The sequence below is a fragment of the Oreochromis niloticus genome, linkage group LG22, assembly GCF_001858045.2.
Source record: "Oreochromis niloticus isolate F11D_XX linkage group LG22, O_niloticus_UMD_NMBU, whole genome shotgun sequence".
Lineage (NCBI taxonomy): Eukaryota > Metazoa > Chordata > Actinopteri > Cichliformes > Cichlidae > Oreochromis > Oreochromis niloticus.
Genome location: NC_031985.2, coordinates 466,921 through 493,642, shown reverse-complemented (window position 1 = coordinate 493,642; position 26,722 = coordinate 466,921). Strand labels below are relative to the sequence as shown.

At 37.7% G+C, this 26,722-nt stretch overlaps 3 protein-coding genes and 1 long non-coding RNA gene across 6 annotated transcripts in view; all 4 read right to left on the bottom strand.

The window, feature by feature from the left end:
• LOC100697852 (H-2 class I histocompatibility antigen, Q9 alpha chain) overlaps nucleotides 1-26,722 on the bottom strand; it is a 102,388-nt gene that overhangs the window by 28,752 nt on the left and 46,914 nt on the right. The gene's annotated exons all lie outside the window — the stretch shown is intronic.
• The window catches only part of LOC106096465 (class I histocompatibility antigen, F10 alpha chain), a 95,218-nt gene that overhangs the window by 40,607 nt on the left and 27,889 nt on the right, over nucleotides 1-26,722 (bottom strand). The window contains exons 1-6 of one of the 3 annotated variants that reach the window (XM_019355568.2): nucleotides 18,690-18,854; nucleotides 16,683-16,943; nucleotides 12,233-12,511; nucleotides 10,968-11,270; nucleotides 9,731-9,853; nucleotides 9,279-9,559 (exon numbers count right to left, since the gene is read on the bottom strand). The exons of 1 other annotated variant lie outside the window; for it this stretch is intronic. In XM_019355568.2, the coding sequence (XP_019211113.1) occupies nucleotides 9,297-9,559; nucleotides 9,731-9,853; nucleotides 10,968-11,270; nucleotides 12,233-12,511; nucleotides 16,683-16,943; nucleotides 18,690-18,750 (1,290 nt within the window). In that variant the 5' untranslated portion in view covers nucleotides 18,751-18,854 and the 3' untranslated portion in view covers nucleotides 9,279-9,296. Of the gene's footprint in view, nucleotides 1-9,278; nucleotides 9,560-9,730; nucleotides 9,854-10,967; nucleotides 11,271-12,232; nucleotides 12,512-16,682; nucleotides 16,944-18,689; nucleotides 18,860-26,722 lie in introns of those variants that run through there. One more of the 3 variants, XM_025902596.1, reaches the window with a different exon arrangement.
• Nucleotides 1-26,722, bottom strand: part of LOC100702595 (class I histocompatibility antigen, F10 alpha chain) — a 99,416-nt gene that overhangs the window by 57,387 nt on the left and 15,307 nt on the right.
• On the bottom strand, nucleotides 22,749-23,986 carry LOC112843600 (uncharacterized). Its single transcript, XR_003216049.1, has 2 exons — nucleotides 23,605-23,986; nucleotides 22,749-22,901 (listed from the first exon to the last, which is right to left on the bottom strand). It is a non-coding gene; the product is annotated as an uncharacterized LOC112843600 (long non-coding RNA).

Below are 26,722 nucleotides of genomic sequence, written 5' to 3'. Positions count from 1 at the left end.
ACAATCACTGTAATACAAACGTTAATGTAATGTCAATAGCTTCAATAAATGCTTTAATGCAATGCTTATTATATGATTCTGATGTAATGATAAAATAACAGTAAAATATCTCTTCTCAGTTTCTCTCCATAACTTGCACTAAAATCGCTTTGGGCTTTATATTAAAAAATTACAGCTATTTTACTCATACTTATATAAAAGCTATTCAAAATAATAATAGGTTGACTTTTCATTACACTGCAGACCAGCACCTACCAGGAACAAACCTGACAACAATCTGCTGGCAGTGTTGGGGAGTAACGGAATACATGTACCGCCGTTACGTATTCAGAATACAAAATATGAGTAACTGTATTCCGTTACAGTTACCGTTTAAAAAGGTGGTATTCAGAATACAGTTACTTTGTTGAAATAAATGGAATACACGGCGGTACTTCCCTGTTTCATATTGTCGCGGGTCAGGACTGTTTGGGTTTGTTTGACAGCTACGTTCTGTTGTTCCAGGCGGCAGCGTTACGGTTGCCATGGTTACAGGGTGACGCGCTCTCTCTCTGCGTGTTTCCTGGGTGAGAGAGCGCTTTTTTGTTGTTGTTGTTGTGCTAAGCTAAAAGGCAGAATGCTACAGGCATAGCTCTAAAGCATGTAGCCTGATGGGCAGTGTAGTCCGTGCTGCAGGGAGAATGGACTACCATACCCGTTATGTGTCTGTGAGCGAGGGAGGGAGAGAAAGGAAAAGTCCGAGCTGTCACGGAGCAAAAACGGGAGCTGGAAGCATGTAAATATAATAATAACCACTGCAGCCAAGAAGAGTGCCTGACGAGCCCAGCTGTAAGTAAGCTATTAAGACTCAACTGTACACTGTGTTCGTGTTTTCCTCCGGAAAAAATAAGTTCCGTTGGAGCAGCCTTTCAACGCCTCTCTCTGTCTCCCGCAAGCAAAGTTGACCCAGACAACAAAGTAAAGCTAGTTTTCGGCTACCAGCCCGACACGAACCCGACGTATTAGTCAGAGGTCCCTTTACTATGGTTCGGAGCCGCGGGCCTTCATTAACAGTAATAAATCACAGCAATAGGACATTCATGTAGTTGTAAACAGCATGATAATATATTAAGTATTCCAAAGTATTCAGAATACGTTACTCTCATTGAGTAACGTAACGGAATACGTTACAGAATACATTTTGGGGCATGTATTCAGTATTCTGTAGTGGAATACATTTTAAAAGTAACCTTCCCAACACTGTCTGCTGGCAATGCTAAATTTGTATGATTGTACACAGACCAGTAAAATCTAAGAACAGCTTCAGCTGTTCTACAGGCAGTTATAGCATAAAGCTTGATTCATGCTTTCCTGATGGCATAGTCACATAAAGCTAACACTTCTTTTGAGAATATTTTCAAGCCAAACGCTGGACAGTCACATCAGCAGGTGGAGTTTTTCCTACTTACAGGAGGATCGTTGCTGCTTGGATTATATCCTGCGTAGTTGCAGCATCTGCTCTGCATGTTTCTTGCTGGGGTTAATTTTTCTCATCTCACTTTTTCTCATCCTTGAATTATTTTGTGTTTTCTTCAACAATTTAAAAATATTGCTCGCAGGTGGTTTCTTAGCCATATGGCATACACATGAAGTATTCTATATATTGTTTAGAATAAGTAGCCAGTATATTAAGGATGCAAGCTGATCAAACTAACATGCAGTAGAACAGTAGACCCATATATTTTAAATTCCCTCGTTCAAGACCATGACGACTTAAAATCACAGCTCTATGTAAAGATTTGACTTAATTATGTGAAAAACGAATAACATAAAAACAGTAACATACCATCTGTACATCAGCTCAATAATTTGCTGTAGGCAAAGGGCAAGACTGTTTGCCACCCAACACATTTTTGCTTGCAGCATATCTGTCAAAAATGTCCATCAGGATTATTTTTAAATGGATTGCTTTTTCTGGTAACTCACATTTACAATCACAGACAAAAGACAAACAAATGATTAAATTTGTGTGATTTTCCAGTTTGAAAGCACAGAGGTACAGTGGTCAGCACTGTTGACTGTGAGGTTCCTTGTTCAAATCACCTGATTTAATTATATGGTTTTTCCTTGGTTCATTTTCTTTCTTCAGTCTAAAGAAGTTAGATTGTGGTTCGTAATTGGACATGATGTGGTTGTAAACATATAGTTGTCTGTGCTGCAACGTGTCTGGTTCCCATGGCTGCAAAACAAGCTTGCATCATCATTGCTCCACCACCATGTTGACAATTGATATGCTGTGTTTATTTATTTGTTCCTCAACATGGTGCTGTGCATTAAGGCCAAACATTTCCACTTTGGTATTTTCTGTTGAAACTTTAAAACTTAATCTGCACTGGAATTTAGAAAGGAGGAGGAGACTTTCACCTGACAACTAACAACTAACCAAACATACCATATTTGTTCAGTCTTTCTCTAATTGTACTCATAAACTTTAACATATAACACGCTAAATGATACCTGTAGATTTGTATAGCTCTTTATTTTATTTACTCTTTATCATGTAGTTTCTCTGAGCACTGCATGGTCTCACCCTGGGGTGAATTTGCAGGGTGAACTGTCCTTGTAAATAATGTAAAGAACAATAGCCTACTCTATTATACAATACAAAATTATACAAGAGACAGATACACAGTTTAAAGTTAGGAGGAAATTTCAATATTGTGTTAAATTCTTGAGTCGCCCCTTATTCTTATTTCTTTATATTTTCCTTTCAAAGAGCCAGACTTTAATTTTTAACTAGTCTTCATCAATAACTCTCCAGGCTTTTAGAAAGTCTTTCAAAGTGTTTCTTCTTATTCCCAAAGAGCTATTAGCTGAAAACTTACATCTCAGAATATCTTAGCATCATGTGCAGTGTGCCTAAAAAACTGTCTATAGTTTATGGTCTATAGTCTCTGTGTAATAACTTCACAGAGAACAGAAACATCAGCTTTTAACGTCCTCATAAAACCTCATAAAAGAAATGACAAGAAAGCTGCCCAAGAGTCTTTGTTAAAGAATAAAGGTGATCATACCGAATGTTCACTTTCAAGCTTGTCAGAATTATACAGACTCTCTTTTTGCCTCATATACTGAATTTATACTTTTGTTTGTATGTTTGTTCATTTTTCCATAAATCATTGCACCTATTCCTAATAAAGTATTTTTTTTTTAAATGACAGATAGCTCAAGACTTTTGCAGAGTTCTTTATATTTTGAGATAAAATGTGACATTGATCATTCCTAGTGTGATTTCTGTCAAATTGCTCTTATTTTTAAGGACAAAGCTACGAAATGTCACGGCGAGTGAGATGGGCCGTGTGGAGATGATAAAGGAGGATCCAGTCGCAGGCACTCGTGAAGGTGAGAAGGTGGTTTATTGAATACAAAGCAAATAGAGAAACGGCAAACGGGACAGGAGAGTATCTAAACTGAGAACAACTAACCTACTGAACACAAACCAGGGCATGAACATGAAAGGGGATGGACGGAGGTAAATGACGGTTGACAGCAGGTAGAACACACAGGAGAAGCATGGTGGGTACACAGATGAAGCAGGGTAGATTCACAGATGACGCAGGGTGGATACACAGCTGGGAGTAATTAACAAGACGAGACAGAGGTAAAACTGAACACAATCACATGAGATGCAGACCTTCACAATAAAACAGGAAACAAGAACACTACACAAAGACGCAGACCCGACACTGAGAGACACATGGAAAATGACACATGGAACTCAAACAATACATGAAACCATAAATCCTTAAATATGAACAAACAGAAACATGGAACTCTAATAATAATAATAATAATAATAATAATAATAATGATAATCTATCATCCTAATAATCATCGTCACCACCACCACCAGTATTACAGGGAAAAATCCATCATTCAAAACCAAAACATAACTCAAAATACTGGGTCACACCGACCCAGAACCGTGACACGAAAGGTGTTTTAAATAAACAGATAATGAACTAACATATTATAACTACTTGTAAAGTGGATGAAGCATTCAACACAACTGTCATGGTCCGGAGTCTGTGACTCCGTGTTTATGTTTAGTTTATTATTATTCTGTGGTTTTGGTTACCTTGGGTGTTTGTACTCTTCTGTTTCATGGTTCATGTTCCCATGTTCTGTGTCCCCCAGTCTGTGTTAAGTTGGTGTGTTATGTCATTTCGTGTATGTGTTTCCTGTTTTACTTTGAAGGTCCGTGTCTGTTCTCAGTGTGTTCAGTTTACTTTTCCCCTGTCTCGTCAGGTCGGATTACTCCCAGCTGTGCCCTCCTTTTGTGTCTCATTCCCTCGTTATCCTTCTGTGTATTTAATCCTTGTGTCTGCCTCTGTTAGTTGCTGGTTCGTCTGTGTTGTTTCCCTTTGGTCTCCCTGTGTGTATTTCCCCGGACCTCCCTGCGTCTTCGTTTCTGGTTTGTTTTGTTAGTTCTACCCAGTTTAGCTTCCAGTTTCATGTTCCCAGTGCCATTATTGTTTGCATTTCCTGTCGTTTAATAAACACTCACCTGCACCTGAGCTGCCGCATTTTGGGTCCTAATATATTACACACTTCTGCCACACCGGACGTGACAACAACAGAGAGTGAACAAAGGGCAGATGTGCAAAATGAATGTCCATCAGCATCTAACCTATTTTTAGCAGTCACATACAGTGGTATGCAAAGGTTTGGGCATCCCTGATCACTTCCATGATTTTTCTTCATAAATCTTTGGCTGTTTGAATCAACAATTTCAGTTAAATATATCATACAGCATAATAACACAATGATATTTGAGAAGTGAAATGAAGTTTATAGGATTTACAGAAAGTGTGCAATAGTTACTTAAACAAAATTAGGCAGGTGCATAAATTTGGGCACCCTTATTGTTTTATTGATTTAAATACCTTTAGCACTGATTATTGGAACACAAAGTTTGTTTGGTAAGCTCATTGACCCTTGACCTACATACACAAAGTTTGTTTGGTGAATCCAATCATGAGAGAGGGTATTTATGACTGCCAATTGCAAGTTTTTCTCCTCTTTGCATCTTCTCTGAAGAGTGGCAACATGGGAGCCTCAAAACAACTCTCAAATGACCTGAAAACAAAGATTGTTCAACATCATGGTTTAGAGGAAGGATACAAAAAGCTATCGCAGAGATTTCAGCTGTTAGTTTCCACTGTGAGGAACATAGTGAGGAAATGGAAGATCACAGGCACAGTTCTAGTTAAGGCCCGAAGTGACAGGTATTCTTTTGTCCCCATGATAGAACAGAGAAAACCAACTCATAGTGTATTAAAACATTTATATTTCTTTTTATTCAATCATCTTCCGGAAGAGAGAGACCCCTGCACAGCCCAAACGCCAGTTGCAGGATCTCTAACATTAGAATCATAAACTGTGTCTCATATAGGTATTATTTTGGTTATAAGTCCAAAGTTTTATGCCCTAGAGGCCAAGAGTTGTGTGTAGAGAAGAACATGACTTTATGTTTATTCTGCAACCTAGACATCCACATTACTCACACTCTCACATAACACATACATACAGGGCCTTGGGGGTGGGCACGTTATACAGCATCCAGAGGATGGTCTGTGTATTCAAACCCACCTCTGGCGCTGGTGCCCTACCCTCCTCAATTTTAATGCATATAGACACTGAGGATTTTCGGGAGGAGCCGTGCTGCTCTCTGGCAGGAAGCACCATGCCCTCCTGTGTTTTAAATGCACTTTAGAACAGCACACAGCAACACTACATATGAGCGGGCGGAGGGAGGTTTGGGGTCATCACTCAGCCCCGTTTTGTTAACCGTCAGGGCTGGGGGGCTGGGAGGAGCTGCTGGCCGTCAGATTGGGGTCTGAGATGCGGGGCCTCCCTGCTACTGCAGATAAGGAGGCGGTCCGCTTGCCTCCACCCCAGAGAGAAGGGTTACACCTCCTGGGTCTAGGTGCGGCTTGCTCCTCTGGGGGCGGGGGTACCTGGACCTGGGATATAGAGTATGTTTGGGGAGTGTGATTGTCTGTGCAGTGTCTATTTGTGTCTGTCTCCACGTTGGGTGAGTGCCGAGTATTTGGTTGTGTATATGGGGGTGGGAATTCACGTTTGTGTCTGCGTGCGCCTGTTCGTCTGTGTCTATATGTCAGGTTGGGTCTTAGACTCCACCTCTCTGGGAACATCTCAGGGCCTCCAAAGTATGGAGGCCTATCTCCCCTCACCACCTACCGGTGGCTGATGCCCTCAGACGTTGGTATGCTGGTGGTTCTTGGTGTCTGGGGCTGGGCGCTCATGCATGTACCGGCTCACTCCTGGTGGCCGATTGGGGGGCCTGGCGCCTGTGGCCCGGCTGGGCCCCTTCCGGGGGATGGGTGCCCTCAGGCCTCTGGGCCTGAGGCTCGGTCCTCTCTGGCACAGCTGGCTGCCGGCAGAGCCCGCAGGCACTGCAACCCCCTCTGGCCTCTGCTCCGTGGCTGCTGGGTGACCTCTCGTTTGGGGCTCTACTCAGCTCTTCCCAGGAGGGTGGCACGGTTCCCCCCCTTTGGTGGTCCTCCTCGGGTCCTCGTACTCTGGGGCCTCTGGATGTCTGGGGCCTGGATCTCCTCCATACCTGCTTCATGCCCTGGGGGACGGGGCTATGGCTCCCCACACTCCCTACCAGATCGTTACATGGAGAAACCCTTTGGAATACAAGCATGCTTATCCACACAGGTGTACACACGGGTGTTCACAGACACAAACTACACCTTTCTTGGCTGCTACCTCAAAGCACATTGTGCGCTATCTATCTTGCGTGCTGTACAATAACATTTCATATTTAGTATCTACTGTTATCTACCATTATTGTGATGGTGTTGTATTTATTATGTTGCTCTTTTTTGTTTGTTTTCTCTTGTTTTTTTTTCTCCATACAGGTGATCCAGGTGTTTTGTGTGTTTTTATTTCTTTCTTCCCCCCTTTCTCACCATCTCTTCTCCCCTCTATTTTTCTTTCATTCTTTCTCCCTGTCCAATCCCCCAGTCACGTCTGTCCCATCTGTAACAACCGAAAATAAAATAAAATAAATACATAATTATAATAAAGGTCAATCAAATGGACCAATATGGAAAGGCCATGATGGTCCACTTGGTAAAGTAAATCCGCTTGGCATCTTTCTTGGCCTTCAGACAACAATTCTGATGGCTAAAGATCCAAACGGGACAAGCAAAAAAAAAGAAAAAAAAAAAAGAATGCTATGCAGTTGTCAGAGCTTTATCAGTGGGATTGTACTAGTTTTTAATGTGAAGGTTTTATATTAAGCTGAAGTTCATAATTTCTGGTGTGTAAATTGTTTCAAAGTCATATTATGTTTTATACACACTAAAACACACTATTGTAAAGTTTTACAGTCACAAACATATTATAATAATGCACATTTTCAACCTTAATTCTATCAGTTAGAGATATAGTTATGATAGTGGAGTTTTATAATCATAAAATACTTTCAAAGCATTAAAAAAATTCAATTTCTCTGAGAGTTGGAGTGGAAACAGGTGTTGCCAGCCTTTTTTTTCAATCTTTGGAATATTTGTTCTGTGTCAGTGATGTCAAATTTTGTTGACTTCTCATTTATTTTTTAGATTTAATAATTAGTGAGCATTAGATGATATTGGAAATTATTTAAAGCAGTTTATAATTTTAAAGCATGGACTAAAAAGCATTTAAAGAAAAACTTAAGACATATATTTAATTAATATATTATATTTTGATGTTTTTAATTAATTTCTTGGGTGTTTGACATTGACTACTTAATGTTTTAGTGAACAGTGAAATGCACAATATTATATTTTTTTTTAACTCAAAATACTAACTGGGTTACCAAACTTGCTAAAAATGCTTGTAAAGCGTTGCCTTTTTTAAGTTGGAACTAATTAACAGTTTTTACAGCTCACAAGTATTCTCTTACACTAGGCAGAAAAAATATAAATAATTAAATAACTCAAACTGGGTTTAGGAAGCACTTTATTTATCAGAACTTGATTTGTCCAAGTTGCAACAACATGTCATACTTTCTACAACAAAGAATCAAATAATCCTAGCCCAGCACACAAACTATGATTAACAGATCTTAAGGAAAAATGTCAAAAGAAGCCAATAAAATAACTATGAGAGGAATGGGGTGGGAAAAAAGTTATTTCAAACAGTTATCTTAATAGACTAGATTATGTCACTGTCATTTTAAATCATTTTAGGATATATACACACATTGTAATTTGTAAGAGAAGAATACATTTCATTTAAACTCACGCCCTTTTAAGAATATTTACACACCAAAGAGAGAATCAAACTGCTATGATACACCCACATTCTACATGAGCTGTGTAAAACATTAAATTGAATTATCTTTACTTATCTGTGACAAAAGTTGAGAGTATTAACTCAACAATATCAATTTTAACAAGGTTAACAAAGAGGAAAAACAGCTTTTTCTATATATTATCTTCATGTCTACCACAGACAAAGTCTCAGAAACCCATTGAGAGAACTGAATCATGTGCCCAGTTTAACTTTACCAATGAGGATTAAACAAAATATTTAATTAGAAATATTTCTGGAGATAAATTTAAAGAGATTATCTGATATCTGATTTTTTTTTTTTTAATTTAGTTTTTTTTTACGGTGGACTCAAATTATTTTCATGCTGTGGAGTTGATTCATTCAATTTTTCTGCTCTTCAACAGGCACCTGTCAAGTCAGAAAATGACAGAAAAAAATATTGATTAAATACAGTGCAGTCACTCTGTTTTTACTTCATATTTTAACAGAGATCTTTTTGTTTTAGTTACAGAAGATGTGTTAGAGTAATATCTGTTCTGAAAATATCTAATGCTGACTTTAATTAGTACCTAGAGAGCCAGCAGCAAAAAAAAGTGATGCACAGGCACGAGACAACAACAAGAATTTCTTTAACACAGTGATGCATCAGGATCAAATGGTGAATCTGAATGTTTTATGTTGTTCTACATATTGTCAAGGTCAGCACTTAGACCCAGGTTTCAGGTTTTTACAGTGGAATGAAATACTACAACAATGCAGCTGTCATTTTTTTCATTAGCTCATTAGGTAGTAGATTACCTACAGAGCTTTACCCTACTCCCACTAGTGTATATTTAGTAAATCTGCCCTTGCTCTTTTAAAATCATTTTTTCTGAAAAACAAATTTGTGTGAAAATTTATGTGATGCTGAAGTACTTCAACATGTGATGTTGTGATGTTGAACTCACTTCATAGTGTCTGAACCATCAGATGATGAAGATGAAGTGTCTGAACCACCAGATGATGAAGATGAAGTGTCTGAACCACCAGATGATAAAGATGAAGTGTCTGAATCTAAAAATAAAATGAAAATGATATTTTAAGGAAAAGCAGTGATTTCTGTCAAATTTCTCAAATGATATCAAAATTCTTAAATGAAGCAACAATAATGAAAATATAAAAGAAATCAAATAACTGTAAAAGTATAAACTTTGATATTTAAAATACTTACTAATTGCAGGTTTGAATCCTGAAAACAAGAAACAATATGAGTTATTTATTTAGAACTTATCGAAGGACACAATAAAAATCTATCATAAAACAATGTATCAATTATTTGCCATCTAAACTATTAAATATTTGTACTTTATGAAATTATAAATGGTCATCATGAAGTGTGACAACATCTTTTTCTCCTCACCATTGTTTCCTTTCATGAGGCACTTTTTGTAGACTAGAGTAGCGAGTCCCAGGATGACCATTATGCCAACAAGACCACCAAAAACACCACCAACAACAGCAGGAATAGGGAATGCCGAAGGACCTGGATCCAAAACATTTGCACTGTTTATCTCACTGTTGGACCAATGAATTATCAGATTCTTCATTAACACTACTTTAGACATGTCATTATTTGAAGAAGATCACAGAAATCAAACAAATGTCAGAGATATTGAGTGTAATATAGGAATCCCTTGATTTTCAGCATTGACATGATAAAAAAAAACTAACCCAGTGAAATTAGGTTTACAATACATTACAAAATATATTTTGAGATTTGAGAAAGAAAATCATAAATAAGAAATAATAACAAACAAGCCAGTTTCCCTTCACCACACTTTTCATATTAACCCGTTCATGCATAGGGGTCACTACAGTGGACAGCTATTCAAAGGCTGTTTTCTTGTATTTGTGTCAGTATTGATGGTATACTTGCACATGAACCACTACACTGGACACTGATGTGTCACTCCATAGGCAGGGTTATATTTGTTACATATATTCTTATAGTGTTATAAAATATATTTAAAATATATATTAAAATATTTTTGTTATGTTATCATTTTTACACGGTGTATATTATTTATTTGTTTATCAAATTCATAAGTCAAAGCATATGTTGTCCACTGGACATGTAAAAAAACTCTTTGAGAAGTAAATGTTTAAAAAAATGAAATTCAAAAACTTTTTTTTCATGCCTACAAATGAATAAAAATAAGAAAAAAATCCTGATTGAGGTCATAATTCATGCATGAAATGGTTAAACACAACATAAAGGTTAAAATATCAGCCTCAAATCTAAGCTGTACAGGTCTTAGGATCACTTTTTTATTATATATTATTTTGGTTTTTGTTTTAATAGGATGAACTTCCCAGCAGAGATAGTAGTGAAATTAAAAGATCATCTTTCTTTTAGCCTTGGAGCAGCAACTCAGAAAGTAATGATGAAAATGAGTCTGAGAAAGTCTGAAGAACATAACAGGGCCAAGCAGTAGTATTAGTAATGCAATTATATTTCAAAGTAACTTCACTACACTAACAACCAGTTTTGATCTCCTTGTTTTGCCTAACAAATTGGAGCTAATCAGAAAAATGATGGAACAACAAGGAAGACCATCTTTAAAATAAGGTTTACTCTCCTCTGATACCTGTCTTACCTTCATTGGTTTTAAGCACTGATTTGTCCAGTCTGGTGACGATGTCCTCGTTCACACCAGAGAGCTGAAACACACATCTGTATCTGTGCCAGTCTTCAGGTTTGACTGATGAGACATCCAGGTCAACACTCATCTGGAAGGTCCCGTCATTGTTGGTGAGAATCTCTCCTTTGTTCACACCCTCATGAAACTCCACTCCATCTTTTTTCCAGACCATCTCGGCTCTGTTAGGATAGAAACCTGTAGCGTGGCAGGTGACCAGAGAGGAGGAAGACTTCTGGAGGAGAGACACTGAGGGAACATCTGTGGAGTAAAGACAAACAGTTCAAACAGTGTATTATTACTATTACTTTTATTTGAGCTGGAGAGGTGCATAGTGCAGACGAGACGTGAAGAAGAGAGTGCAGACAAGGTGGAGTGGATGGAGACGAGCAAGAGTGGAAAGGAAGGTTTACAAGATGGCAGTGAGACCTGCTGTGATTTAATATCTGAGGATGGTGGCACTGAGAAAAATACAGGAGACAGAACTGATGATATTAAAATTATCATAAGGAGTGAGAAGGATTAGAAATGAGTATATCAGAGCTAAAACTGTGGAAGATGATCTGCTATGACGACCAGGAGCAACTTTAAAAGATTATTATTATTATTATTATTTAAACCATACCAATTTCTTTTGATGTGATGTAGTTTATAAAATTAAATTAAATTTAAAAAATGTGTCAAAATGCCACGCGAAGTGCAATTATATTAACCCTTTCACACATAGGGCTCACTACAGTGGACAACTATTCAAAGGCTGTTTTCTTGTATTTGTGTCAGTGTTGATGGTAAACTTGCACATAAACCACTACATCGGACACTGATGAGTCACTCCATGCCTTGCAGGGTTATAGTTGTTATAGTTGTTACATATATTGTTGTACTGTTATAAAATATTTTAAAAAAATGTTTTTGTTATGTTATAGTTTTTACACAGTGTATATAAATTATTCATTTGTCAAATTCATAAGTCAAAATGTTTGTTGTACAACTAAGTGGACATGTAAAAATACTCTTTGAAAATGAAAAGTACATGTTTAAAAAAATGAAGTTCAAAAATCTTTTTTTCATGCCTTAAGATGAATAAAAATACTCAAGAAAAAAAAGCCCTGATTGAGGTCTTCATAATTCATGCATGAAAAGGTTAATTTAATATCATATTAAGTAATAAACTGAGACATATAACTTTTGGTTAACAATCTAATTCTGGTCATAGATTTTACCTGTTCTCATCAGAGAGCTCCTCCCATAGTTCACATACTTCTTCAGCCACTCAGGACAAATCTGGGTGAGGTAGTTCTTCCTCTGTGTGATGAAAGCTCTGTCTCTGTCCCACTTCATCTTTGTGATGACAGCCTGTTGTTTTGCAGCGACCCACGTCTCTGTCTTCAGGTCAAAGCTTATGAAGTCCTCTCCATCATAGCCGTCTTGGCGATATCCATTCACTTCACCTGTTTCTTCATCCCATTCACAGCCGTACATCCACTGGACAATGTGAACACCTGACAGAAACACAGAGACAAAGACTGCAGTGAACCAGAGAGAGACTGCACTAAAGTCTTATACTGACACAGAGACGTGATCAACATATAGAGGATCTACATTTATGGCTGCTTTTGTCTCAGTGGAAGATTTTTAAAACCACTCATCATTAACAATGTAGATTTTAGAAAAAGACACTGGGACAAAACAGAATTCATTTTCTCCCTTTAGCACATCTACGTCCTGCCTGCAGAGATATCACTGCACAGTTTATCTCTGCTGTTGTAGGTGGAGCAACTTCCTGTGAGCTGCAGGATCAGACAAACACACTAAGCTGAGTCCTGAGCAGAGCAGCCGACACAGATCCTGATTCTAGATTTACTTTCCATCCTCTGAAACTCTGCAGCCGTCATCAGTCCAACAAAATCCTTCCTGTGAGAAACTAAACACCAGACTGTCCTGAGGTTTTTCTAGAGGTGTCTCTGTTTAATATGATCATGTGATGTTAATCTAATCTGGAGTTCTACTTACAGTATTTCAGGCTCCAGCAAATGTTTCATGTCATCATTGATGACTATGCAAGAAATAATTTTTGATAAATCAGTTAATTTCTCTGGCAGCACGGTGGCACGGTGGTTAGCACTGTTGCCGCACCGCAAGAAGGTCCTGAGTTCAATTCCACCATCAGGCCGGGGTCTTTCTGTGTGGAGTTTGCATGTTCCCCCCGTGTTTGCGTGGGTTCCCTCCGGGTACTCCGGCTTCCTCCCACCATCCAAAGACATGCAGTTTGAGGGGATAGGTTAATTGGATAATCCAAATTGCCACTAGGTGTGAATGTGTGAGTGAATGTGAGTGCGAATGGTTGTCTGTCCCTGTGTGTTGGCCCTGCGACAGACTGGCGACCTGTCCAGGGCGTACCCCGCCTCTCGCCCTATGACAGCTAGGATAGGCTCCAGCGCCCCCCGTGACCCTGAAAAGGATAAGCGGAAGCGAATGGATGGATGGACAGTTAATTTCTTTTGCTGTGACCTGACAAAAAGGTGAAAAAGGTTCCCCTAAGATTTTACAACCATGTTGTCATTTTTATTACATTTACTAAGACCAGAGGACTGAAACAATAATTCAGACCTTGAATTTGACTCCATGCTGGGACACTTTGGTGTTTTTCGGCGCTGTGACCAGATCAGATTTTGCACTAAAAATATTAAAACATTCAGAACATTCAGAATGCACCGAGAAACGCCTCGGTGCATCATCACAGGTATTTTCTTTATATGAACATGTGGAGTTACACACCATCTAGGGTCAAATTCCACACTTTTCCAGCCCGTTTGGTTAATAAATTATATTAAAATTGCTAATCAATAAATCAGGACGCCGTGAATGTCCATGAAACTCTTGCAAAAACACCTCCTTATAGGCGGCAACAAAGTGAATGTGGGATGAGCTGGTGCTGTCTGCACTCCTTTGATTGGAGTGTAGATTAAGTGGAGGAGAAACATGGGGAGGCCCTGCAGGAGTCAAGAAAACGCTCACAGCTGTCACTGATAGAGGTGGGCGGGTCGATACAAATATCGATAGTATTGATACCAACACTAGTATTGGTTACGGATCAATAATAGCATGACTGGATTGATACTTTGCTTTTATCCTTCAAGTTCAGTATGTAGCCTGCTGAACTGTGTTTATTATTATAGTGGGGATTCCCTTTGTCCAACCAAACATCCTACAGCTTAAAATTCACAAGCCACTGCTGCACTGTGGTAATGTTTTGTACGCAGGCAAAAGACGTCCACTTATCAAACTCGAAAGTTGCATTTTATTGTTTATTTTTCCAGTTTGGCAACCAATAACAAAGATCCATCTTTGTTCCTACCCGCTGCTTCTCCTGCTCTGGTAAAAAACCACAGGCCCACCCCAGTGCATTCTGGTCCTATACCAGTCCCTTTATTTATAAAAAAATAATAATAAAAGAAAAAAAAAGACAACAAAACAAAACAAAACAAAGCAAATATTAACCTACAAATAAACTTGTAAATAACCCAAAAATATAAACAAACCAACAACAAACCCCAACAAATTTCAGAATAACAAAAATAAAGAATAAAAAGCTCCAACAATTTCTTTGGAAAAATAAACCTCAAACATGCACTATGAAAAATGTCCAAACCTTTTTGTGTGCTTTAGAGACAGAATTTACATCACAGGTCTCCAAAAAACTGAGTTTCAAAAAGCATGAAAAGCTGAAAAGTGTGTTTTGTTGTTTCAACTAATTATTGTGGAAAGTAACAACACAGTGATATAGTGGTCATGGCTCACTACTCTCCCCCAATCAGCTGCCTGAATAACTTAAAATCATTGGAGCTGATATCGACAATAGTACTGCGCCTGTATTTACTTGGTTAAAAGTGTGAATGTTGAACGTTTTTGTTGAAATGTCCAGGCAAGTATATACATGTTAAATGACAAGATATACGTGTTCAAATAGCGTCAATTAACTCACAACTATATGATAATTCTTCATAACTAAACAATAAGAACAAGTAATCTGATGTCCTGTGATCATTATGAAGCTATAATTTGAAATACAATAACACGTTACGTTTTTGTACAAAGCATCGGTATCAGATCAGTAGATACCACCCTGAATATTACTTCGGGAAAGGAAATAAGTGGTATTGCACATCACTAGTCACTGAGCGCCGGAAAAAGCAAGCTCAGTGACCCGCCCAGAACGCTGTTATTTTCCGCTGCTCGTAAATGTTGCGTAGATGAGTGACCAAAGCTGTGTTTAATGACCAAAACAACCCGTGGGTTTTTTTCACCGCTCATAGGGAGGCTTTCTGGAAGGGTTATTGCTGAATTTTACGGCGTCCTGATTTAACGACCTTAATAATCAACCTTCAGCCAGTTTATGGGAAAAGTGAGACATTTAAACGTCTGTCTGTTAGTTTGTGTTTCTTATTTTTGGTCTATCTACTTCTCACCAAACTGTTGTACTATTGAAGTAAAACTAAAAGTTAAATATTTATTTATTTTCCACAGAGTAGCTTTAAGTTTGTCACCGATTTATTTATGGAACCTCTGCTAATGAAAGATAATCCTGAAAACATTTCCTCATGAAAACGGGCTGAATGTCTGCTTTATTTTCACAATGGTTGATGCATTTAGTTAAATTCATTCATAAAGAGGCCGTGGACAGTGAACGGGTCATTGAGCTGTCTCTACTTTCAGCCTGTTACAAAGTCAACCCTGTTTGATTCTACTTTTTGTATTAAATATAACATCATCATCATCATCATCATCATTATTATTATTATTATTATTATGTGTTTAATGGAATCTGGAAAAACTGCTGTCAAAACTGTGACATCACAGCACATTTAACATCTCAGCTAGATGATAAATTATTTCATCCTAAGATGCTGTTGATGGTGTCTGACATATTTTCTTTTTCTATAATTTATTACAATATGTGATTATTTGTGAGGGACGTCTGAACTGAGACACGGAGCGACTTCCTGTGAGCTACAGGAAGAGACAAACACACTAAGATGGATCCTGAGCAGCAGACACAGATCCTGATCCTGGGTTTAAGTTTCCATCCTCTGAAACTCTGCAGCCTCCTATCGTTCTAAAAAAAATCGTCTAACTGCGGGAAAACTACACACCAGACTGTCCTCAGGTCTTTCTAGAAGCTTCCACTGAAGGAGAGTTTCAGTCCAGGATTGTTTTTATTAAAAGTTAAATATTAGTTCACAATAATTTTAAAACAAATACATCTCAGACTGATTATTTAGATCCAGCTGATTTTCTGGAGATTAATTTCTGAATAATCGATTATTAAGAAATTGTAGCAAAAACAACCATCAAGGTTTCAGAGGCAAAAAATCCTAAATATAAACAGAAAACTTCAAATATCATGAATTTATTTTTATTATTTGATTATTTTGATCAACTAAACAGTTAAATTATGCCAGTTCATACAAACATGATCATTAAAGCTGTTTGAATTAAATTAAAGCTTCACAGACTGTAGTTCTACATTTATTACGAATTATTATGTTAATAATTTTAATCTGTAATCTGAATGAAACATTTAATATGTGTGCAAACCTGTTTACTACTGTAAACAAAATACACTGAAAACATTAACAGCAAATATCAGTAAAAAATGAAACATGAACAAACCTCCAGTTTGGTTGAAGCGAGGCTTTAAAATCTCAATGTTGGCTTTGAAAGACTGCTGGGTGCCCTTAAAGCCCTCAGTCTCTCTCTCCCAGTACTGCTGATCTGTGTTCTTGGCAATCCAGTCCTGTCTGGGCTCAGCTTTCTGTGTGTTGCTGTCATAATAATCAATCTGAACATCATCAACCATCCCAACAACCACAAACTCTGGGAAGTTTGGGACTTGAGAGGATCCAGTGTAGAAATACTTCAGCGAGTGGGTCACTGTAAGAAACAGTTAATGTTGTGAGATCTCAGGAACACAGACTAATAAATTATTTTATTTTTTTAAATAACACAATAAGAAAAACTTCAGCACATTAAGGACATCCTGTAATAATCCTGCTGTCCCTTCAATAAACACAAAATAGATTTATGAATAGATATTCAGTGGTTAATGTCATTTTTCTGATCCTCTTTTCTTCAAAACTTCAAATTCTAGTTTGAACCTGATTATTCACAGAAAGTTTTAAAACTGGTGTTTATCCTTCAGTTTGGTTTAATTCAGTTTTCATGATTGATGGTTTGAACTCATTATAGGTTTTAATTTAACTATATTTTTATTTTGTTTTCATTGTTAAACAAAATACATATTATTTTTAATCTGTTTTGCTTTTGTTACGCAGCGTGACTTCTGAAGTGAGTTGTTCTCTTTTGCATTTCAATTTTTGATATTTCAAATTATATGAATTGATTGAAGCATATCGATGCTTCTTCTTTGTTTATATTATTTTTATAGATTTTTTTAAGCTTAAAATTGTTACAGAAAGTTTTACTTCCAATATCTGATCTTTAATATTATCAATAAAACCAAAGCTAACGTTAGGTAACTATTATTTGGGGAATATTATCTTAGCAATTGTTATTTTATCTTTTATTCTGTAATCAGGTTTTCAGGTGAGTTTTCAGTTATCAAAAGTCAACAATATTTGTTAGTTTAAAACTCTTCTCATTAGCGCTCCCTGGTGGAGATTGTTTATAAATAGCGAAACTTTTCTGGTATTTCTCACCTGCAGCTTCTTATTGATCATTCAGCAGTGATACAAAAAATTAGTTCATGATGGTATGTGTAGTGTATTGGCACTTTACATACATAAACTATCTGATATTATTAAGTAATAATGATTTAATTTGCATCTCAATTCAGTTCAATTGAATTCTATTTTATTTTATTTATACACCTCACAACAAAAGTCACCTCATTGCGCTGTTAATTAAGCAATAACACCAGAAAAACAGTGAACTTCATATCCGGGTGTAACTACTCGTTAGTTACGATATGTGTGCGCATGTTTGTCAAACAGAAAATATTCACAAGCATAACACTGGTGAATAATACTGAAGACAATACAAAGCAGGAGTCTTTTAACTTTTAATAGACTACATCAAATGACATGTGGCTCTTCATATACTGAACAAATCATTTTTAAATAATAATAAAATAAAAATAACATTTATAAAGATACTTAAATGAACCTTAGTTAACTTTAATGAGCAGCTGTTGTGTGGAAATGTTTTAAACCCTCATGAAAATTAAAATGCTACTTAGTTTTTAAAATAAACGTTTTAATTATTGTCACCAGATTATCATCAGACCTCCTCACTGATGTTTTATTTGTTGGACTGTTTGGAGAGACAGCAACAGTCACAACGCTTAAAAATGCGTCACGAACGGTTTAAACCCGGAAATCACCAAATAGTTTGGGACATAAGTCGCCTTGTTTTAATCTTTGCCTTCATCTAAACTTTAATGTTTATTATTAGGTATTGAAGAGATAAACAGACGATTTAATTACCTGTATAATATAATCGATTGTTTCTAAACATTGACATTATCTACTACATTACATCCATTACAACTAAATGTTTAGCGTACAGGAACTTTCTGGGGAGCAAACAGTCCGTCCATTTGTCTTTCAAATTACATAAATCTGACATATAAAAAGACAAAAATATAACAGTCAAACTGACCTGCTGCTGCCCCCTGTATTCCCAGGAGAAAAACGAAGATCAAGGCCTTCATTTTGACCATAAACACCCAAACCTTTAACAGACTTTGCGTGCTCGCTTGTCTAGAAAAAGCGCCTCCATGCCTCCAGCTCAAGTATCAAAGCTACAATAGGAGAAAACGAGGAGAACCAGGACGTGCGTCACCACTGGGCTCCATCTGAGCCAATAGGAATTTACTCTGACAGTAAACGTCACTTAAATCTAGGGTAAACGCAGCCTTTAGGGTTATCAACGAAAGTGAAAGTAAAATATCTTCATATGAACCATGAATGAAGAAGGGAAGGGTTAAGAGGGGATGTTAAGAGTCAAGTCTGGGTTTCAAAAAACAAACAGAGACAGACGGTAATTAAACTCACAGCAAAGTCCAAACGAAAGAAGCTGCTTGACTTTCCTAGTGTTGGTTAGCTTACTTCATTTTACCCTATAACCCAATGTGACATTTTTCAGTATCACATCTAACAACCGTATCATTAAAAATAATACAATTTAACAGAAAATGCTTTCAGTTATCTAATTAATCATACACAAAATCTAAAAATTATTTATCTAAGCACAATATTGATGCTTAATTTTTTTTATTCCTTGCATGATTTTCAATGTTAAAGTGGTGGGACCCATATATTTATATATTTGGGTATAAATAAAACTGAAAACCATGAAAGCCCTAAAAGATTAAGCATCATTAGGCTTCCTCCCACAGTCCAGTGGGGTTAGGCTAATTGGAAACTTCAAACTGCCCAGAGGTGTGAATGTGAGTAAAAGTGAGTGCAAATGGTTTTCTCTGTCTCTGTGTTAGCCCTGCGACAGACTGGCGACCTGTTCAGGGTGTACCCTGGCTCTCGCCCTATGACAGCTGGGATAGGCTCCAGCGACCCCGCGACCCTGAAAAGGATAAGGAGAGAGAGAGAGAGAAAATAGTTCCTTCAATACTGTGTATAACAGCGTGGTCATAATATTTAGACATTTTGTGAGATACATTAACAGAAAATAAACTTCCATTATACACAGTACAGGACAGTAGTAATGTAGTCTTAAAAGTGCCGGGAATCACAACACAGGAAGTTCGTCCTGCCCCTTTGTCCAGTCAGCCTAATCATTCTCTTGCCTTGATATTGCTCTGGCGGGTTTGTGTGTGTGTGTGTGTGATGGTTGTGGGTGGCATTTACTCCAAGTCTCCGCCCTCCTCACCTCTGGATCATCACCCACCTTCTTGAGGCAGTGGCTGACATTCCCTCAGCTCTAAATCGTTGACCTGCCTTGTGAGTGAAACCATCCCTGAGATATCTGACCGTGTTCTCTACAACTTCTGGCAAATAATTGTATGTTTCCCTGTGCACAGGTCTTCCCTGGTGTCCCATCCCTAAGGAATGTCGAGAGTGTTCCTGTGTTTCCCTCCCTCTGGATTAACATTCTGATCAATTTTGTGTTGTTTTGTTGCCTAAACCTTTGAATCTTTAGATGCGAATCATGCTCACCAGCTCAAGACTGAACAGCTATAACAAAAAAAGACAAATCTTTACTTTTGATTGTGTAGGTGGAAAACCCCGTCCATAGACAGAACAATTTTCATAATAGAAAGTCTGAGTTTTCTTGTTTGTTTGTGTGTCAGACTTTAAGGATGTTGATACCTTCCAAATAAAGTTAATGGGTGGGTCATTGTGTGGTGAAAATCAAGAACGCTTGTAGACACATTTTTTATATTTATAAATTATTTTATTTATTTATAACCATTATTTAATTATAGTATACACCTTGAAGTTATTTATAAACTCAGCTGAACATTGAGACTTTGACACCACATAAAAAACAAAGAATAGGTGACCCACCTACCAAAGGCCTTCTGGAGGGACATCAGTTCAACTCTGTCCCAGACTATTTTCTCCATGTCTTCATTCTTGTCCTACTTTCCTCTCACGTTCTACACTTTCCTACCAAATAATTAAAAAAAAATTGCCTGAAATAAAGCCTGACACAACACACTGAACCGTGAAACAGATGAACAACAGCAAAACAAGATAACACTGGGTACAACTACTAACAACCCAGAACATGAAACTGATACATGTATAATTCATACAAATCTAACCTGGTAATAGCAAATGCTGTTGTAATAGCTCCAGTTTGTTGTTTACCATTGTCTTGCTGAAATAAGCTTCAATGAAAAATATCACTTTTGGAAGAGACTATATGTTGCTATAACATCTGTATACCTTTCAGTACTGACAGTTGCTATTTTCAGATGTGCAAGCTGCTAATTCCACTGGCGCTGATACCACCACTGTAACATCAGCATGCAGGCTTTTGAAGTGAGCACTGATAACAAGCTGGATGTACGATGATGTCAGCGTTGAGTTTGACAGTGTGGAAAAGTGGAACCGATGTAAGGAACTGATTAGCACCTGAACACACAGGAAACCAGGCAGATGAGTGATTACAGATCTTCCTCACAGAACTCACCTATAAGCTTCATGTAATTTGCAAGTAAAGTTATCACATAAGGATAATGACATAAACCAAAGTCACTTACAAAACTTATAGAGCAGTTTCCTTAACATGAAACATAACGTATCAGCAGTTATATCACTTTTAACTTAATCAGCTCCACCAAGAGCCTTGGCCACCAAACTGATGAATTTGTCACGTCTCTGCACTTGATGAGTCATTATTTCCCAGCATATTTTATTTGAAATGTCTGCTCTCTGTGACCTTGGAATGATGCTCCCGCATCCTTGTAAGACAAAAGGCATCAGCCTCTGATAGCTAACTTTTCACTTTCATGTAAGTTCTGATGTTTAGTGGTTAATTACAACTGTAATTGGGTCATCCTCTTCTTATGTAGTTGATGGTAGTCTGTAGTCCAGTGTCTACTGCAGTGGCAGTGAGCTTTAGGGCAGCTAACTGTGTTGTTCCATGGTGGTCTAGCCATGAATTCCTCTAGTACCTCAAGCCCCTTGTAGCCGAAACTCAACACATGTGAAAAAACACTCTGAAAAAAATGGAGATGACATCAAGCAATGATCAGCTGATCCTGATTTTACTAAACAAAAAAAGGAAGAAACATCCCATTCCCAATATGAGGCAGCAGCAGTGAGAATTTCATGGTTTAATCCAGGAGTTGAAGTAGTTGTGTAAATCAGGACGACTGCTTTCTGACATATTTCAGGATATCGGAGGGACAGTTTGAGCTCTTGTTAGCAGAGTTGGGATCACATGTGAGGAGGAAGAGAAGTAATTTCCGAGAGCTGATTGTGAGCTTTTCCAGACACAACAACAGTCAAATGTTCTTCCTTCGTGCACGCTTTTATTGTGTCACCACTAGATGTGTGGAAAAACTGAAACTGATCTGAAAAAATAAAAACCACAAATTTGTCTTGTGTAATTATGCATTTGGTGTGCATGGCTGCATTAAGAATGTGTGAGCCCACAAGATATTTTTTACAAATTAAATATTTGCACATATTTGACGCATCTGCTGTGCAAAGGCCTTAAGATGGGAAACTCAGTTTTCAGTACCAGAACAGCAGCGTTCGTTCAAACTCTGAATCCCTTCACCCTGAGTTAAGAGTAGAGAAAGCAAACTTGGTGTTTTCTTGAGTGTTTTCTCAACCAGTTGCAGATCCTTTACCAGGGCCGTTGCTAGCCATTTGGGTGCCCTAAGCACAAATGCTTTATGGTGCCCCCCCCCGCCACTTAAAAAAAAAAAAAAAAACATTAATACTTTTGAATTTCTCAGTGGAATTTGTTTAATTAAATAACAACAAACATGACAGTTAAACAAATAAATAAGGTTAAAGGAGGTTAAAAATACTGTTACAAATAAATACTCAGGCCCCTTTGGAAAATTAAAATCAGAGCTGACATTAAAAGGACCTCTCCGCACAATTTCAACACGATCAGCATCTACAATGTGAGCTGGCCAAAGAGCAGGATCGGTTGAAGGGGGCACACATGTCTCCACAGTGTCACTTTCTGATAGTCTCTCAGTGACAGGACTCTCAGTGGTACTTGTGTATGGAACTGTACCTGAACTGGTGGTTGATGGTTCTTGTTCTTCTTGGCTAGGGATTGTTGCAGGGTCTACAATGGCTGGTGGTTGATGTCCAGGGATGGCACTACTACTGGATGGTTCATCCTGTCCTTGAGATCCTCCTTGAACATATTTAAGCATTGACCCTGCATACAAGAGAAAATATTCAGGGATTTTACAGAAATACAATTTTGAATCTACAGTAGGCCTACGAAAAATTGCATTATAAGACTAATAAATTAAGTAAGTCACTGGTACATTTAAAAATTACTAACTATATTTTACATGTATAGATTTTCATAATGGCAAATGGCAATATAAACATGCTGTACATAATTTGATATAAATGCGCAAGTAGGAAATCTATATTACTGGAAGATATAGGTTTCATATTACACTGTAATATGAAACCTATATCTTATTTATGCCGCATAAATAAGATATGCGTCTTTATAGATATCCTGAAATGCAGCAGCATACAAAGTAATCTTGTCTAATCTGATAATAATACTTGACTGCATCACTGACCTATCCCAAAGTTAAGGTTAATCAGTAGCATGCATGACGTTAGCCAGCTAGCAACCTGAGGAGGGAAATGCTAGTCTCACGATTGCTAACGTTATCTGAAAACCGTCAATTGAGTGACCATGATGAGTTGCTTTTAGTAGTCCATTCTATATTCATATCCACAACGTAAACAAACTACCCAACATCAATCATTTGCAACATTTGTTAACACAGTATGAACACTGCTAACAGGAGCTATCACAGAGTTGACGGACATGAGCGTGCAAGCAAGGGCTACAATAATGAACTTTTTTTATTGTTATTATTTAAACATTGCCTTACCGGCAAGCGACGCCTGAGTTTCATCACGCTTCCTCTTCTTCTTTCTTTTCTCCGCTCCCGACTCCTGTTGCCGTTTCGAGGCCATGTTCAAACAGGTGTTTACCAATACCGAATTGAGGCATTATAGAACAGACCACTGGGAGTGGGGGGGGGGGCACCAGGAGGAGACTGGAGACAGGGCACAAAGCAGATTCACCCCTTTTCTCGGGAAAATTGTTTTATGTTGCTTTTGTATTGTTTAACCATATTAATGCATATGATATTTATAGTATTAATATGGTTTACTTTTTTTTTTTTTACGTCCCTGATTTTTTTGGTGCCCTACCGGCCATTTGGTGCCCTACGCAGTGTGCGTTATGTGCGTTTGCGGAGCTACGGCGCTGGTTAACCCTCACGTTGCATTCTATTCAACTTTGTATGTAACAATCGCTGTCACAGCGTTTTTGTATACCTTTTATCCAGTTATCATTTGTAGGAAGGCATTCAAAGCTGAAGAACCTGGCGCAATTTGTAGCTCACTGTAGCTCACGAGACGATCCAGTTTTGAGTGCGCGTGCCTTTGTGCCATATCCTTCCGGGTAACAAGGAAATGACGTCATTCACGTAGATTACTGATTGGCAGAGCTAACTCGAAATTTCGAGTTATTTTTCTCATAATTTCGAGTTACTAAGTCGAAAATTCGAGTTGCTAAGTCGAAATTTCGAGAAACTAAGTCGAAATTTCGAGAAAATAAGTCGAAATTTCGAGAAAAATAAGTCAAAATTTCGAGTTAAGTATCGTTTTTTTTTTTTTTTAGTGGCGGGAACGGGCTTCCATAGTCCCTAGATGTTAAGGCTTTCCCTAATAAAAACCTTTAGCGTCCAGAGCTTCAGCAGAGATCAACGACTATATAAAAAACAGATGACTTGGCTTGACTTCCTCCCATTGTACAGAAATTAGTGTAGAACTAGGACATCTGGGTTTCCACCTTATACCTGCCTTTTTGTTTGTTTGTTTGTTTGTTTGTTGGGACTTGAACACACTTACATTTGTACATCTGTGTGAAGCTGGCAGTGTTAAATTTTCCTCAAAACCTCAGTGTGGGCATGAGAGGTGACTGGTGCACACCCATTTAAGGTTTTTGAACCTTAAAGGAAAGAGAGAGAATTTACATGTAATTTTAGACATTTGTTTGCACAGAAAGGTTTTTGAAAGAGATTTTTCTCATTTCTGAACTTAATACATTGTGCGTAAATGATCAGGATTTATTATTATTATTATTTTTATTATTATTATTTCAATATTGGTTTGACAAGATGGACAAACCAAACAGTTTATGAAAAGTGTGATGGAGACCTTTGCTTTGTGTACGACACATCGTCCTCAGATAAAGCACAGAGGCTCTGGACTTTTACATATTGATGTTATATTCAGTCCTGTAGAAAGTTATACAGTTATGGCAGCGCACTAGTAAACACTAGTGTTTATTGATGATGTGACACCGGACAGAAGCAGCCGAATGATTTCTGAGGTGTTTAGAGACAAACTGTCTGCTCAAATCCAGTTTAACCAATTGTCTGGCATTTAATAATACAGATGGAAAACATGTAGCAAAAGCAAACAAACAAAAACTTTCCTTGCGATATCATGTTGTTTATTACAGATGTTGTCACATTTGAAACATTGGGCATTTTTGGCAACTTTTTGTTAAAAATTAATTTTATATAACAAAAGAGTTTTGTCCATAACATTTTGCAATTACAGAACGTGTTTGTACCGTTTTTCCTTTAAGAAACGTTTGCATCAAATATGATGCAAATGGCATTCAAGGCTTAAAGCAAAGTGGAATATTCTTGAATGGCCTAGTCAGTCACGTGATTTTAACGCAACTCAGCATGCATTTCACTTGTTGAAGACTAAACTTCATACTGAAAGGCCTACAAACAAACAACACCTAAAAGCTGCTGCAGTAAAGGCCTTGCAGAGCACTAAAAAAGAAGGAATCCGGGCAACACGCACACAACACGCAGCACCTCCATAAAAAAGGCCAAAGCAGACTGTACTTCCTCAGGAGACTGAGGTCCTTCAACGTCTGCAGGAAGCTCCTGAGGATGTTTTACCAGTCGGTGGTTGCCGGAGTACTATTCTATGCTGTGGTGTGCTGGGGGAGCAGCACAGAAACGAAGGACGTGTCCAGGCTGGAAAAACTAATCAGGAAGGCTGACTCTGTGGTCGGCATGAAGCTGGACACTCTGGTGACAGTGGCAGAGAAGAGGACACGAAAGAAACTGTTGGACATTATGGACAATGCCGGGCATGTTCAGTGACAGGTTTCTTCTCCCAAAGTCTAGAACCAACAGACTTAAAAACTCCTTTGTCCCACACGCCATCAAACTGTTTAACTCCTCTCTGGAGAGGAGAGGGAGGGGAAACAGGAGGACAAAGGAGGGGGGGGACAACTGAGCTGTAGTGCTTTTTAACTGTGCAATATTTTTTTTTTTACATTCAACTGTGCAACAATCACTGTGCAATAGACTCACAATAGTTGAAATGTGTAATTCACTCGTATTCTTATTGATCCTATTTATCCTTATTATATATTCTGTCTGTATGTATATATGTGTATATGTGTAAATATGCTACATTTATGCTAATATTTGTACTCTCTCATTTCCCTTTATTTGGTATTCCAACTCTTTAACGTGCAACTTCTTTCGGTGCTGTGCTACTGGAAACTGAATCTCCTGGAGGAACCCACCAAAGGGATTAATCAAGTTTTAGCTAATCTAATCTAATCTAATCTAATCTCATCTCATCTCATCTCATCTAATCTAATCTAATCTAATCTAATTTAATCTAATCTAATCTAATCTAATTTAATCTAATCTAATCTAATCTAATGATGTCCATGAGTTCAAGACTTCTGGCTGTCACTGCCAACAAAGGGGTTTCAACCAAGTATTAGAAATGAACATTTTATTTTCAGTTATTTAATTTGTCCAAATACCTTTGAGCCTCTGTCTGGTATGAATGACTCTGAAAACCTTGTGGTAAAAATACTGTGCAAAGAATCCTGGATTAAAGTTTTTATTTTAACATACAAGTGAAGACCTTTTGACCTTACATCGGGTTTTATTA